Source organism: Dipodomys spectabilis, unplaced genomic scaffold, assembly GCF_019054845.1.
Source record: "Dipodomys spectabilis isolate Male_0828 unplaced genomic scaffold, ASM1905484v1 ptg000002l, whole genome shotgun sequence".
NCBI classification, from domain to species: Eukaryota; Metazoa; Chordata; class Mammalia; order Rodentia; family Heteromyidae; genus Dipodomys; species Dipodomys spectabilis.
Window position 1 is genome coordinate 50,373,784 of NW_024870679.1, and position 15,071 is coordinate 50,388,854.

Below are 15,071 nucleotides of genomic sequence, written 5' to 3' on the forward strand. Positions count from 1 at the left end.
AATCCCACTCACTGAGGCAGAGCACTCATGATGTAGTCATCTCCTAAAGGTCCTACCTCTTAAGAGCATTGTTTTGGGGATTAGGTTCTGTACCTGAGAGGGGATACCATCATTCAGCCAAAGCAGTGAGGATACTTGCCTTATCTAATCTACCAGGTGACAAGCCCCATGATATTGAAGCCATAAACTATACAGTGAATCATTTTTTCCTGTTTTCTATGCCAGCTTCTCTTTGACATTCTGTTTCATCCTACAGCCTAGTGAGGATGCCCTGGTATGTGTGAATACAATTGATATTAAAAGTACAATTGAAAATGTACTCATTATCTTGCCCATGTAATTGTAACCCCTCTGTACAGTATTTTCACAATAAAAAAAAATAAAAAATATATATAAAAGTACAATTGACTTTACCTCAATTATTCAGCCCTAGACATCACCCACTGTTTTCCCAGGACAGATAAAGTGACTTTTTGGGCTATAGTGTGAAGGGCTTTTGCTTATGCATAGGCCTGGGTGCCTTCCATAGTCTGTGATCTTTTACTTGACACCAGGGAGGTCCTATACTCATTGGCCAATGTAGTGGTGCTACATTGGAACATAGCTGTGAGGAGCTTGTCCCCCTATGTGTCTCTGTCATATCAGATGCTTCGTGCTAGACCTCTCATCTCCCCCACAACACCACACACACACACACACACATACACACATATTCACACACACACACATGCACGTGCATGCCCACAGACACACACAGGATTGGATTTTAGTTTGTGCATTTCTAAGTTATTTTACCAGGTTAGCTAATTTGGTCTAGGATACTGGGATTTTCTGTTTATTTTATAAAACTGCTTTTCCTATTTTAGTTTGTCTTTGATTAATTGATCTCATGTCGTGGCTTATTTCCCTGTCTTGAAAGGATATGAAAATCATTTGGACTTTGGCCAGCCCCTCTCCCATGATTCATGTGTGGCATGGCTCAGGTCTTCTGACATCACCCCTGGGGCAGCGAGTGGGAGACATAATTGCTTTCCCGTCAGCTCTCATAAAATGAGATCTGAGGGTTGCAGTTCAAAGCCAGCCCATGAGACTCTTTATCTCCAGTTAATCACCAGAAAACCAGAAGTGACACTGTGGCTCAAGTGGTAGAGCACTTGCCTTGGGACAGCGCCCAGGCCCAGAGTTTAAGCCCCACAACCAACAAAAATAAAATAAATTATATTTATAGCATATGATAGTTTTTTCCTCTCAAAATGATGATACTGAATTTTTTTACAGCATAATACTATAAACAGATTTCAAATCTAGTGTCATTCTCTTATATCAAATATTTCAAGTTAAAGCAAAGCTCATTGTAAAATTTACCCTAATTTTCAGAGTACTTACATGCATCTGGCTTGGAGACTATAAAAGGCTACAGTAACTACGAATATGCATGGATATGGGTATATGTGAAGACAGGTGTTTTGTCCTTCACCTGCAGCTATACTCCGGTGGGTAACCTTACCTAGCCTACCTGTGTCTGCTCTGAGACTCGGGCAATCCTCCACTCCATGAGCTCCAAGACGCATGCCTGTTCAGCTCTTTCAACATTGGCTAGAGGCCTGGTTTCTGTTCTAGAGGCCTTGTTCTAACCACAGTGAGGACCAGGCTTTTTCCTAAGATGGGAGTCTGTAACTTCTCTGAAACTATAGACCTGAAAGCAGAATCAGTGTACAAAGTGTGATCTGTGAACCCCTGGGGCAGAGTTTCCTTGGAGCCATTTCAAGTGTCTTTAAGGTCATAATTATCACATAAGCTACCAAGATTTTCTTTCCTTTTTCCACTGATGATTCTAAAACAAGACTGGCTAGACTCCTTGTTTTTTGTTTTAAAAAATGCACCAGCACTAAACCATACTTGTAGACATTGTCAATTTTTTTGTGGCCACATACAGAATGAAAGGGAGGGAGCGGGAGGGAGGGAAGAAAAGAGAAAAGGAGACCAGTTCTCAATGAAGCAGTAGAAATTATTTACTTACTCACTTACTTTGAAGTGCTAAGAATTGAACCCAGGGCCTCACACATGCTAGGCAAGTGCTCTACCATTTAGAATACCTGTAGCCCAGCAATTACTAAATTCGTTAGAGTTCTTGCCTCAGGTACACATTTTTAATATTCTGGGTGGTGAAATAAGACGTATTCACGGCACCTTTGCTGCACACTGAGTACAGCAGTTGCCTTGAGGAAAAGTGCTGGTGTGCTTGTGCTGCCAACCGAACTCTACATTTTTTTTTTTTATAGAACACCATTTTTACTTAAAAGAACACCTAATGGCCAGACTATGGCATTTGGAACTTTGTAGTTTGACAGACATTTCCTCATTAATGGAAGTGAGCATATCCCTTCAAGGGAAGTAACTGGCAGTGTTCATTGCCAATGATTAAACGTGAACATTCAAGTGAGAATTAAGGTTTTAGAAAACATGTTTCTGAGCTGGGCGTTGGTGGCTTATGCCTGTAATCCTAGCTACTCAGGAGGCTGAGATCTGAGGATCCCAGTTAGGAGCCAGGCCAGGCAGAAAACCCCGCAAGACTTTTTTTTTGGGGTGGGAGGGGGGGTCCGGTCATGGGCCCTGAACTCTGGGCCTGGGCACTGTTACTCAGCTCTTCAGCTCAAGGCTAGCTCTCTACCACTTTGAGCCACAGCGCCACTTCCAGCTTTTTTTTTCTTTTTGCTTATGTGGTGCTGAGGAATCAAACCCAGGGCCTCAGGCATGCAAGGCAAGCGCTCTACCACTGAGCCAACTTCCCATTCCTCTGCAAGACTCTTATCTCCAATAAACCACTCAGAAAACCAGAAATGGTGCTGTGGCTCAAGTGGTAGAGCGCTCACGTTGAGCTGGAGAGCTGAGGGACAGTGTCCAGGCCCAGAGTTCAAGCCCCAGGACCAACAAAAAAAACCAAACCAAAACAAAAAAAAAACATCTTTCTGCTGGATAACTTCCCAGTACTGAATTTAATTAGATAAAAATGGGGGAGTGACTCTATGTGAGCCTCCCAGGTGATCTGTATCAGAAATGTCCCCTGCATTCTTGAAAATAATATGCATTCTCCATTTGTTACATGTAAGGTTCTCTGTCACTTCAAATTTAGCAACTGCTCTGTCACATCTGAATTCTCACAAATTTTGTGTTTTTTTTATGTGTTTCATATTATGATCATAGGAGACTTAACTGTGTATTTGTCTCTGTAATTTGGTTAATTCTGCTTTGTATAGGGAAAGTTTTATTATTAGGTGTATGCACACTTGGATGCATGCCTTGTTTTTGTCCAGTTTCCCAAGCTTTCAGGAGTTTGTATAATTTCTCCAAATTTTTTCCAGTAATTTTTGTAAATCTTTTACTATGACTGAAAAGTCTTAACATCCTTTGAAGGGCCAGTAGAAGCATTAGCAGTTAATTTCAAACGTTTTGGCATCTGAAAAAGCACTTTGTGGATTCTATACACTGAGCTGGTGCAGGTGCAGTAGGAGAAGGGCACAGATTTGCATCACCCAGGCCACTTCCCACCTGGAGCCCAGGACCTGTGCTTCTCAGTGGTGGTTCCCATATCCTGGGCGGAGGCAGGAAGCCTAAGCCAACCAGACTAAACATTTTTCTTTCATGGCAGCTGCTGGCTTTGATGCCTGAGAGGAGAGGATCTTCTGGTGATAAGAAAGCTTCTTGTAACCGGGTGCTGGTGGCTCACACCTGTAATCCTAGCTACTTAGGAGGCTGAGATCTAAGGACCATGGTTCAAAGCTAGCCTGGGCAGGAAAGCCCATGAGACTCTTATTTCCAATAACCCACTAGAAAACCAGAAGTGGTGCTGTGGCTCAAGTGGTAGAGCACTTGCCTTGAGCTGAAGAGCTGAGGAACAGCGCCCAAGCCCAGAGTTCAAGCCCCACGACTGGAAAAAAAAAAAAAGCTTCATGTGAATATCCATACTAACTGTATCTGGTGGGCTCAGAGTCCTAGAATGTTATGTTTTTAGTACAAATTTGGGATCCGTGCATGCTGGTGAGACCAAGACTTGCCTGCCAGCTAATCCTGGCCTTCCTAGTTGCTCTCTTTTCCAGTATATACTTCCTAAAGATTATGTTAAGCTTTCCTTCTAATCAGGAAGCTGAACAATACAAATATCAGATCCTCAGAAACCTGAACATGTGGCTGGAGTGGAGAGCAAAACCTTAGTCAGGTATAATCCATGATTGGAGGCTCAGGAAGTCTTTGTAGAAGAGGTCAAACTTCAGGCCTTCATAAATGATGGAAAGGAATTACACTTGCAAATTGGGAGTTCTCAGTAGATGATGTGATTATCAGCTCTAAATGAGGTGTCAAATTCTAAACAAAAGAAAACGCCCTAACCAAGCCAGTCAGGGTGGCTCACATCTATAATCCTAGCTACTCAGTAGGTTGAGATCTGAGGATCATGGTTCAAAGCCAGCCCAGGCAGACTCTTATCACCAGTTAACCAGCAAAATGCCAGAACTGGAGGTGTAGCTCAAGTGGTAGAATGCCAACCTTAAGTGAAATACCCATGCAAGAGTGCAAGGCCCTAAGCTCAAGCCCTAGTACTGGCACCAAAAGTAAAAAACCCAGAAAAAGGAAAAAAAAGAAAGCTACAACTACTGTGTAAGACTAGATGCTTGCTCTAATTCTATAACTTCTTATTATAAGTGACTATGTAATTTTTATTACCCTAGAGGTATTAAGAACTCCTCTGGACTTCCCATACTGAAAACATTTTAAGGACACAGGAGTGAAAATGAAGGTGATTTCTGTGGTTATCCCCCAATGTATTCCACATGTACAAAAAACCTGTTGCACTGACTTAACAGGGCAATTTGCCTGATTAGGTTTTGTGTGTTAATGGTTTCCATACCAAACTTTGGATAGAACCAGAGTACTTAGGGTTTCAAGGGCTGCCAAAACTCACCAGAATGTCATCAGGCTTCCCTCTTCTGGCTTTACCTTCTGTAGAGGAGCTTTCTTCATAACTGGCAACATGATACCAGCAACTGATAAATGCACATCTTCAGCTTTGCTAGGTAAACGTGACTAACTGGGCCCCTCAGTTCCTGATGGCAGAATCCAAGGGGAAGGAGAATGGGGGCAGGGCTTGCTTGCAGCAGTTTTTCTCTCTGGACCTCAGATGTTGAGGAGAGAGGTTAGTGAAAATGATGAGTCCCTGTGACAGACATGGTTAGAAGGAGCCGTTTTTCTCTGTAAGTACCTAGATGCCTGACCCAAGAAAAAGGTCTGGTTTCTTTTCTCTTCCCCTCTTTCCCTCTTCCCCTAGTTGCTAGCTGCTTTTCTGACCTCTGGGATAGCTAGAATGAAGAGAAAGAACCAGAGTACTCTCTGGATCTGGCACATGTTTAAAGCAAACTCTTGGAGGGAGTTCTTGTAGATATTTTGCAGACCCTGTTCATCTTGGGGACTTTGCCTCAGTCTTGCTGCTCATTACCATAGCTCATAGGAGTCCAGGAGTACAGGTGTCTGTTTCTAGCACCTTGTTAGGACTTGTTAGCCCACTGGGTAGATGTTTTGGGAAGTTCCTAAGATAGCTCTACCCTAGCCCACTCATGCTTTTTTTTTTTTTTGTCGGTCATGGGGGCTGAACTCTGGGCCTGGGCACTGTCTCTCAGCTCTTCAGCTCAAGGCTAGCGCCCTACCACTTGAGCCACAGCACCATTTCTGGCTTTTTTCTGCTTAAGTGGTGTTGAGGAATCGAACCCAGGGCCTCATGCATGTGAGGCAAGCACTCTACCACTGAGCCAACTTCTCAGCCCCTCTTTTTGTTGTTGTTGGTGGTGGTGGTCGTGGGGCTTGAACTCTGGGCCTGGGTGCTGTCCCTCAGCTCCTCAGCTCAAGGGTAGTGCTCTACCATTTGAGCCACAGCACCACTTCCGGTTTTCTGAGTGGTTTACTGGAGATAAGAGTCTCATGGAGTTTCCTGCTTGGGCTGGCTTTGAACCGCGATCCTCAGATCTCAGCCTCCTGAGTAGCTAGTCATGCATCTCTTTCTGCAGCAGATTTTGGGAATACTGGCCTGCCCCCATGCAACTCTCTACTATAACTAGCCAGTCCATCTCACTATGTCCTTAGATTTGTCAAGTAGGAGACAATCTTGCTAAATTGTCCAGCCTGGGCTTATTTACTATCTTTCTGGCTCAGCCTCCTGAGTAACTGGAATTATGGGCACATACTACCATTCCTGGCCAGAGTTTGTCTTTAATACAGTTACAATAAGTGATATGATGTGCTACAAAGGGAATTCTATTCTTCCCTGAAGCAGTTGTGTTCTTGCTTGACTTCAGATGTTTGAGTTTACAAGGGGGAGTGCCTTCACAGGCATCTCTGAAAGGCATCTACCAGAGCATGGGAGTATTGTATGTGCTTCAGATTGAGGAATAGCAGTCACCCCAAGGTTGTCACTATGTGGAGCAAGTGACACATATCTGGCAAGTTGATAAGGTTTCCTTTCCGTGGGAGGACAAAATAAGAATGTTGGAAGAGTATTAAACTTTAAAATTTTTTGCAGATTGTGGTTTTTGTTTGTTTTCATTGAAGACCTTTTTTTAAAGGCGAGTCTCCTCTGTTTGAGTCAGAGCAAATCAGGATTATGTGAAGAGAGCATCACTTGTCCAAGGAAATTCTATTGGGAAGCAAGAGAATTTGTTATGTGTCCTAGTTGGTGTCTTCAATGTTTAAAAAGTATAATCTTTTCGCACTGTGGCATAGCTGATTGTGGAAGCCAGCAGTCTGGCTTAATTGACCTTGCAGAATGACTCCCATGCAGTACTTGGCAGCGGGCATAACTTCCCTCTCTTGGCCATTCATTACTTACTAAAGACAGAGTTCCTCGAAAGCTGCTTTCCAGCCTTTTCCATCCAACTTTTCATCTTGATATTGTGTTTTATCCTCAGAGTGAGTCAGCCAGCTAACAACTGCAATCACAGGCTACCTTATTTTCTCCCTCCCTCCACTTCCCCCCCCCCTTTCTTTTTCCTCTGTCTCTGTCTCTGTCTCTCTGACACACACACACACACACACACACACACACACACACACACACACACACACACACACACACACACACACACACACACACACACACACACACACACACACACACACACACACACACACACACACACACACACACACACCAATCGTTACATATAAGAAATAGTCCCTGGAAGTGGCGCTGTTGCTCAGATGGTAGAGCGCTAGTCTTAAGTTGAGTGAGGGACAGTGCTCAGGCCCAGAGTTCAAGCCCCACAACCGACAAAAAAACAAACAAAAAGAAATAGTTCTATGGTACTTCCATCATTTTCCTTATGCAAAATGTTTTAGGAGACACAAGAAATTTCCTTCCAGCAAGATAGTTGTGATTCTCATGGTTTGTTTTGTGAACGCCATGAACCATGCAATAGTCCTTTGCACTTGGTTTTTGCTGTGGGAAATCTTGAGGACAGATCTGTAATCCTGCAGCAAGCACATGGGACAAAGGTTATTCACCTTTGGTGATTATTGGAGATTTCCTCTTCTTAAAATCAGATATATCAGTGATGAGCATGGAAAAAACAGCTATTGTGACCTGAGGACCCAGTGGTTGTTACATCTTCACCCCATAGTTACCCTGGCTCATCCAGCAGACATTGTGCTTGGAAGAAGCAGAGATTGCTTCTGTTTTCTTTCTCCAGGATCTTTTCCATCATTTACCAATTTTTAGTTTCAATTATTACATTTATGCAGCAAGGAAATTCTAGGCCTGGGTAGCCTAGAAAGCTTGAAAAATACTCTTTTCACTTATCCTGGTTATTCACAAAATAGGTGTTCAGCAAATGTTTTGTGATTTACATATTTAGTTCTGTTATTTGAAGCAGTTGAATTAGATTCTTTTCTAAGGGCTTTCTATCCATTGGTCTAGGTTTGGGAAATGTAACCTGTTACAGCAGTGGCTTGACTTCAGTGACATTTTGTGCTTTTCTTTTTCAGAGTATGATCGGTTGGGCTTCCTCCTAAAGTTGGACTCTAAACTGTGAGTAGAATGAGAAAATGCCCTGGCACTGTGATGGTCTGTGCATGCTGGGGTCTAACTTTGCTCCCCCCTGTGGTTGTTAGAGGATTCCCTGGAGCTTCTGACTGCAGGTTATCAGCAGAATGTTGGTGCATGCTATAATCCACAGGGGCCTGGGCAAGATAGAGTGGTGGGTACAAATACAAGCTTTACATTTGCCTCACTAATGAGGCAGCTCATTAGTGAAGGAGGCCACTGCCAAGAGTGGAGGGACAGAGAAGCCCCTGGAAAAGCTCCTAGAGTAGAAGGCAGTTGAGTTACCAAGTTGTAACTCAAAGTTGGTATGGTTACTCTCCTGTTTTTTCCAGCTTCAACTTCTGTTATTCATGCCACAGATCAACCCTTCTTTCCCTTTCTTTTTGTAGGTCCTGTTACTTGTGCCTGGAATTTCCTTTCCTTGTTAGTCTACTTAGAAAACAAATTTCATTTCTTCCTATATAAAATCAATTATCTCTTTCTCTATGTTTCCTTTGCACTTTCTATTTCTGTTACCAATCATATTTCTATATTATAATTAACTTGTTATGATTACTATTTTATTAGTGTCACAGACTCAGAGCCAGTCAGATCTGTTTAAATCCCAGGTTACCAGCCAGGTGCTGGTGGCTCACACCTGTAATCCCAGCTACTCAGGAGGTTGAGATCTATGGTTGTCTGTGAGACTCTTACCTCCAATTAATCACCAGAAATCTGGAAGTGGCACTGTTGCTCAAAGTGGTAGAGTGCTACCCTTGAGTGGAAAAAACTCAGGGACAACACCTAGGCCCTAGTTCAAGCCCCAAGACTGACAAAAACAAAACAAAACAACAAAAAATCCCAGGTTACCACTTATTCTCTTTGTGATTTTGGGCAAGCTACTGAACCATTTTGAACCTGTTTCATTTGTAAAATATGACAATATACATACTTTCCAGGATTGTTAGACGGATTTAATTGAAATGGTTAACTCATAGGGGACTTTCAAATACTGGATATTTAATCCTCCAAGATTTTTTTTTTTTTTTTTTTTTTGTCGGTCGTGGGGCTTGAACTCTGGGCTTGGGCACTGTCCCTGCGCTCTTCAGCTCAAGGCAAGCGCTCTACCACTTGAGCCACAGCGCCACTTCTGGTTTTCTAGTGGTTTATTAGAGGTGAGTCTCACAGAAAAAAAAACAAACAAAACAAAAACAACAATATTATAAGAAAACCATGGGGGAAAAAAAAGAGTCTCGCAGAGTTTCTTGCCCAGGCTGGCTTTGAACTGTGATCCTCAGATCTCAGCCTCCTGAGTAGCTAGGATTATAGACGTGAGCCACTGGCACCAGGCTAATCCTCCAAGATTCTTTCCTGTTCTAGCCTTCTTGGTCTTTCTAGAGGATAGGATAGTACAGGTAAATACATGTTTGTAAGCTAAGTCAGTATACCTGTCCTTGGATAGATGGATGGATGATAGGTGGATAGCTGTGAACTTCACCATTTGGCCAGCATGCTTTGCATGGGAGTTATGTCTGCTCTATATGTTCAAACCCCACACAAGGCTACTCATGGTTAGTGCTCAATAAATGCTTGTAAAACTCTGTTACCACTTCCTATGACTTATTTCTGGGTGAAGTCATCTTTATATACTTAAGTCCCTTATCCTGATCAAGACAGATATAATGGAAAATCAGAATTGCATTTCCTTTCTTCTCTTGCATAAGGTCTTATCCATAGCTACCTTAGATGGTGATAGTAATACCTACATAAAAGCATCAAACCAGGAGCTGTTGGGTTTTAATGAATTATCCGGTATCTGTCTCCTTTTCTTAGAATCTGGTACCTCAGACTATGAGTTTAGACATGGTAACTCTCCCAGCTTTGATTCATCATAGAGTCAGCTAGAAAAGAAGAATGGTCAATTCTCTTTAGAAGGCTAGAGAAGAGATGTCAGCCACATGTTACCATCTAGGGAACAAGGCATGATTATACTAGAAAACTTCAGGCTTCACTCTTAGAAAAGTCTTAATTTAATGCTCTAGGATAAAACGATAATACATGAAGTATGAACGATAATACATGAAATGCCACCAGAACACAAAAGCCATAGTAATTACTAAGCTGAATCACATTGATGAACAAAGAACATGTTATTGAGGACATGCTAACTACAGTATTTAAGCTGTCTTCAGAAATGAGGGAAGACAGGAGGATGTGCCTGCTCTGCTGTCCTGATGGTTAAGTTCTGTAAAGACTGGTGTGTAGTTTGCTGCTGGGTTCCAGACTGGTTCCATGAACCATCTAAGTCAGCTTGGTCTTTGGCCAAGTTGTTGGCTTGCCCCATTTCATTTAACCCACAGTCTGAAGTACAAACTAGAACTTTCTTGCCTCTTGCCGCAAAGGCTTTTCCACTACAGTAGGTGAAACTTCTTCCAGGAAGAAGTTTCCAAATTGAAGTTTTGCTTTGAAGAGCAATTCCTCAGCAAAATGTTGCTGTCTCTTTGTAGGTCTTTCTCTATGTTTCATTCGTTTCTAATGTATAGGAAAGGACCTGAACTTGGATCAGATAAATTAGATTTGAATTCTGCAGCTTAGTATTAAGTGACCTTAGTACTACATTTTAGCTTTCTGAGTCCTAATTTTCCTTTGTGGAAAATATAATTAATTTTCACTTCCTGTAGTTTTATGAGGAATTATTTTTAAAGGTTCTATAAATTATGTGTAAGTGTCTGAGTGGTAACTCACACCTGAAATCCTTGCCACTCAGAAGAAACAAATCAGGAGGATCATGGCTCAAGACTAAGCAAAAATTTTTCAAGACTACATCTCAATTGATAGCTGGGTCTAGGGTGCACATCTGTCATCCTAGCTATACATGAGCCTGAGGTTGGTAGGATTGTGGTTCCAGGCCAGCCAGAGCAAAAAGTTTATAATTCTTCATGTCAACAGCAAAACCTAGTTATAGTAGTGTATACCTGTCATCTCAGCTATGATAGGAAGTATAAACAATAGACTTGTCTAGGCAAGTCCAGGCAAAAAGTGAGATTTTTGTCTCACAAATAATTAGAGCAAAAAGGGCTAGAGGTGTGTCTCAAGCTACAGAATGCCTACCTGGCAATCACAAAGCCCCGAGCTCAAATCTCAACACCTCCAAAGAAAATTACGAGTAGGTATACAAATGTATGGGTATTTTTTCAAAAAACGTATCTTCGTTGGGGTTTATTAGTCTGCAGTTTATAAAAATTTATATGTTCTGGAATTTTTTCAGCCATTTTGTTCTTTAAAAATCGCTGTGCCCCCTCTCTCCACTCATCTATATCTCTAGTACTTTTCTAAAACTGATCAAATGTTGACCCTCTCCTTTTAGCCTCTGGATCTGTTGCTTCCATGTTTGCTGCCTTTGACCCTTTCCACACTGTAATCCTGAAAAGACTCACAATAAGGAAAACTAGATCAAAATCTGCTCACCCCAGCCAGAATACAGGAAAGATGACCATAACTCCCAGTGGATTAGGGTAAAAGTCAGCAAAACAAAAGCATTTGATATTTGTTGCCAGGATTCTCATTCAGGTGATCTAGGGACTCCCAAGCCCATGAGCTCAGTATATATTGTTTTAGACTAGGCAGTGCCTCCTGGCAAAAGCAAAACATCTCCAAACTGTAATCCCTCTGTATATCACCTTTATAATAACAATAAAAAATTTTAAGAAAGATATGGATTTCTCACAGGTAACATTTTAAGGAAGCTAGCACTGAGAGTAAAAACAAACAAACAAACAAAACTAAATACACAAGGAAGTAAGCTTCCTTAGTGAGAACCATGAAAAACAATAGACAACAAAGAAAAACTCTGAAAGATTTCTCATATTAGAATTACCAACCACAGTTTATACAAATAAAAGTTTAAAGAAATAGGGGCTGGGAAGGTGGCTCAGTGGTAGAGCGCTTGCCTTGCTTGCATGAGGCCCTGGATTCGATTCCTCAGTACCACATAAGCAAAAAGAAAAAAGCTGGAAGTGGTGCTGTGGCTCAAGTGGTAGAGGGCTAGCCTTGAGCTGAAGAGCTGAGGGATAGCGCCCAGGCCCAGAGTTCAGGCCCCATGCCCGGACCCAAAAATAAATAAATAAATAAATAAAAGACAAGAGTGAATTATATACATAGGATTGGGAAGTATAGTTTAGTGTGGTAGCTCATGCCTAGAATCACAGATCTTCAAGATCAGAAATTGAGAGGATTGCAATTGGAAGCCAGCCTAGCCAAAGTTAGTGAGACCTAGTCTCACATCTGAGGCTTGAACTCAGGGCCTCCCAGTCTTACTTGGCTTTTTTGTTCATAGCTAGCACTCTACCACTTGAGCCATTCCTTTAACTCCTTGTCGTCTTTTTTTTTTTAATGCTAGTACTAGAGTTTGAACTCAGAACCTCATACTTATTTGGATTGCTTGCTCACTGGTACTCTATCCCCCGAGCCACTCTTCTAGCACAGCTTTTTGCTAGTTATTTTGGAGATGGAGTCTTTCAGACTATTCTTCCTGGGCTGGCTTCAAAGTGCCATTCTAAAGTCTCAGCCTCCTGAGTAGCTAGGATTATAGGTGTGGGCTACCAGGCTGCTAGCTAAAGTTTTTTTTCTCTTCCTTCCTTCCTTCCTTCCTTCCTTCCTTCCTTCCTTCCTTCCTTCCTTCCTTCCTTCCTTCCTTCCTTCCTTCCCCCCCTCTTTCTTCTTTTCTTTTCTTTCCTCGGTCATGGGGCTTGAACTCTGGGCCTGGGCGCTGTCCCTCAGCTCTTCAGCTCAGGGCAAGCGTTCTACCACTTGAGCCACAGCACCTTCTAGTTTTCTGATGGCTAATTGGACACGAGTCCCACAGCCAGGTGTCGGTGGCTCACACCTGTAATCCTAGATACTCAGGAGGCTGAGATTTGAGGATTGTGGTTCAAAGCCAGCCCAGGCAGGAAAGTCCATGAGACTCTTATCTCCAATAAACCACCAGAAAGAAAAAAAAAACAGAAGTAGCACTGTGGCTCCAGTGGTAGAGCTCTAGCCTTGAGCTAAAGAGCTGAGGGACAGTGGCCAGGCCCTGAGTTCAAAAAAAAGACCAAAACAAAACAAAAAATTGAGCTAGGGCTGGGAAGGTGGCTCAGAGGTAGAGTGCTTGCCTTGCATGTATGAAGCCCTGGGTTTGATTCCTCAGCACCACATAAACAGAAAAAGCTGGAAGTGGCATTGTGGCTCAAGTGATAGCGGTAGCCTTGAGCTGAAGAGATGAGGGACAGCACCCAGCCAGAATTTAGGCCCCACGACTGACCAAAAAATAAATAAATAGGGGCTGGGAAGGTGGCTCAGTAGTAGAGCGCTTGCCTTGCATGCCTGAGGCCCTGGGTTCGATTCCTCAGCACCACATAAGCAAAAAGAAGAAAGCCGGAAGTGGCTCAAGTGGTAGAGCGCTAGACTTGAGCTGAAGAGCTGAGGGACAGCACCTAGGCCCAGAGTTCAGGCCCCACGACTGGACCCAAAATAAAATAAAATAAAATAAAAAAATAAAAATTGGGCTGTTCCTGGGGCACCAGTGGCTCCTGTAATCCTAGCTACTCAGGAGACAGATCTATGGATCACAGTTCAAAATGCAAGCAGGAAAATTCAGTCCATAAACTACTTCAGAAAAAATTGAAAGAGATGCTGTGACTCAAGTGGTAGAACACTAGCCTTGAGCACAAAAAGCTCAGGGACAGCACCCCAGCCCTGAGTTCAAGCCCTAGGTATGGCACCAAAAGGGAGTGGGGGCTATGAACCAGGTACCAGTGGTTCACCCCTGTAATCCTAGCTACTCAGGAGGCTGAGAACTGAAGATCGTGGTTTGAAGCCAGCCTGAGCTAGAAAGCCTATGAGACTTAACTACCACAAAGCCAGAATGGAGCTGTGGTCAAGTATAGAGTGCTAGCCATGAGCATAAAAGCTCAGGGACAGTACGCATGCCCTTAGTTCAAACCCCAGGACTAGAGCGTGTACACTTGCACATACACATGCGCACACACAAAATGGGTAATGTTGGTAGTCAAATCTTATTAGCTGTATTCTTGACTATCATTTAACTCTTAAATCTTATTTTCCACACTAAACTGGGGAAAAGATTAGTAGCCCAAGAATAAGATTCGACCTAGCCTGTAACTTTATCAGTATAGCCCAGAAATGAGACCTGAACTCAACTAACCACGTGCTCCATATCCTCAATTTTATTTCTTGACTTATTCATTTAATATTTCTTAAGATGCACCCACTGTATGCTTTGTAAATGGGACAAAAGTGAAAATTCTCATCTAGATGGACAGCCTTCTAAGATTTATTGGAGAGGACATCTTGTGAACTAAAATCTTAGTGAAGGGGTGGGAGGGGGTGATGAGAACTTCAAGGGGAGGGGTAAAGCTTAGTATTTCCGGATAGCATAAGCAACAGATTTTTTAAAAAATTAGGATGGGCTGTTGGTTGTTTGAACACATAAAAGGTATATGAAGAAGATGATAGGTGTTCCCAGGGTGCATGAGGCTAGATGAAGTTGCATTGCAGAAGAAGTTAGACATGATGTTTTCAGAGGAGCCTTGGGTTTCTTTGAGAGCAGAAGATAGAAGGAACATTCACTGAAGAGGCTGTTGATACAAAGGAGCAAGATCTCATAGAACAAAAAGGAGAGTTAAAGTGAGGAGCAGAGGGAGTGTAGCAGAGAGCAATGACTTGAGCATGAGAAAATAGTTGAGGTGGACAGAAATAACCAGGATGAGAGCCTGGTAAGTCTGTGGGTACTGCTGGCCTCAAGGTTGCCCGGAATTGATCCTGTCTATCTCTAGGGTTAGGCTACTTAATGTACAGCCAAAGGTTCAAATCTGACCCTTCAAGAGACTCTAGGCTCTCTGAAAAATCTGCTATGGGACTGTTGTTGAAGATCCTGCAGATTTAAGTATAGAGTCAGGGTAGGACTCACTGATAGGCAATGCAAAGGTGATCTCTGTCCCCATCTAAG

General features: G+C 42.6%; 1 protein-coding gene across 3 annotated transcripts in view; it reads left to right on the forward strand.

The window, feature by feature from the left end:
- St3gal3 (ST3 beta-galactoside alpha-2,3-sialyltransferase 3) overlaps positions 1–15,071 on the forward strand; it is a 193,256-nt gene that overhangs the window by 75,293 nt on the left and 102,892 nt on the right. For all 3 annotated transcript variants that reach the window (XR_006147704.1, XM_042681871.1, XM_042681883.1), the window contains one exon: positions 8,026–8,068. Coding sequence is in view for 2 of the 3 variants with exons in the window: in XM_042681871.1 (XP_042537805.1) it covers positions 8,026–8,068 (43 nt within the window). In the remaining variant the exon portion in view is untranslated. The remainder of the gene's footprint in view (positions 1–8,025; positions 8,069–15,071) is intronic.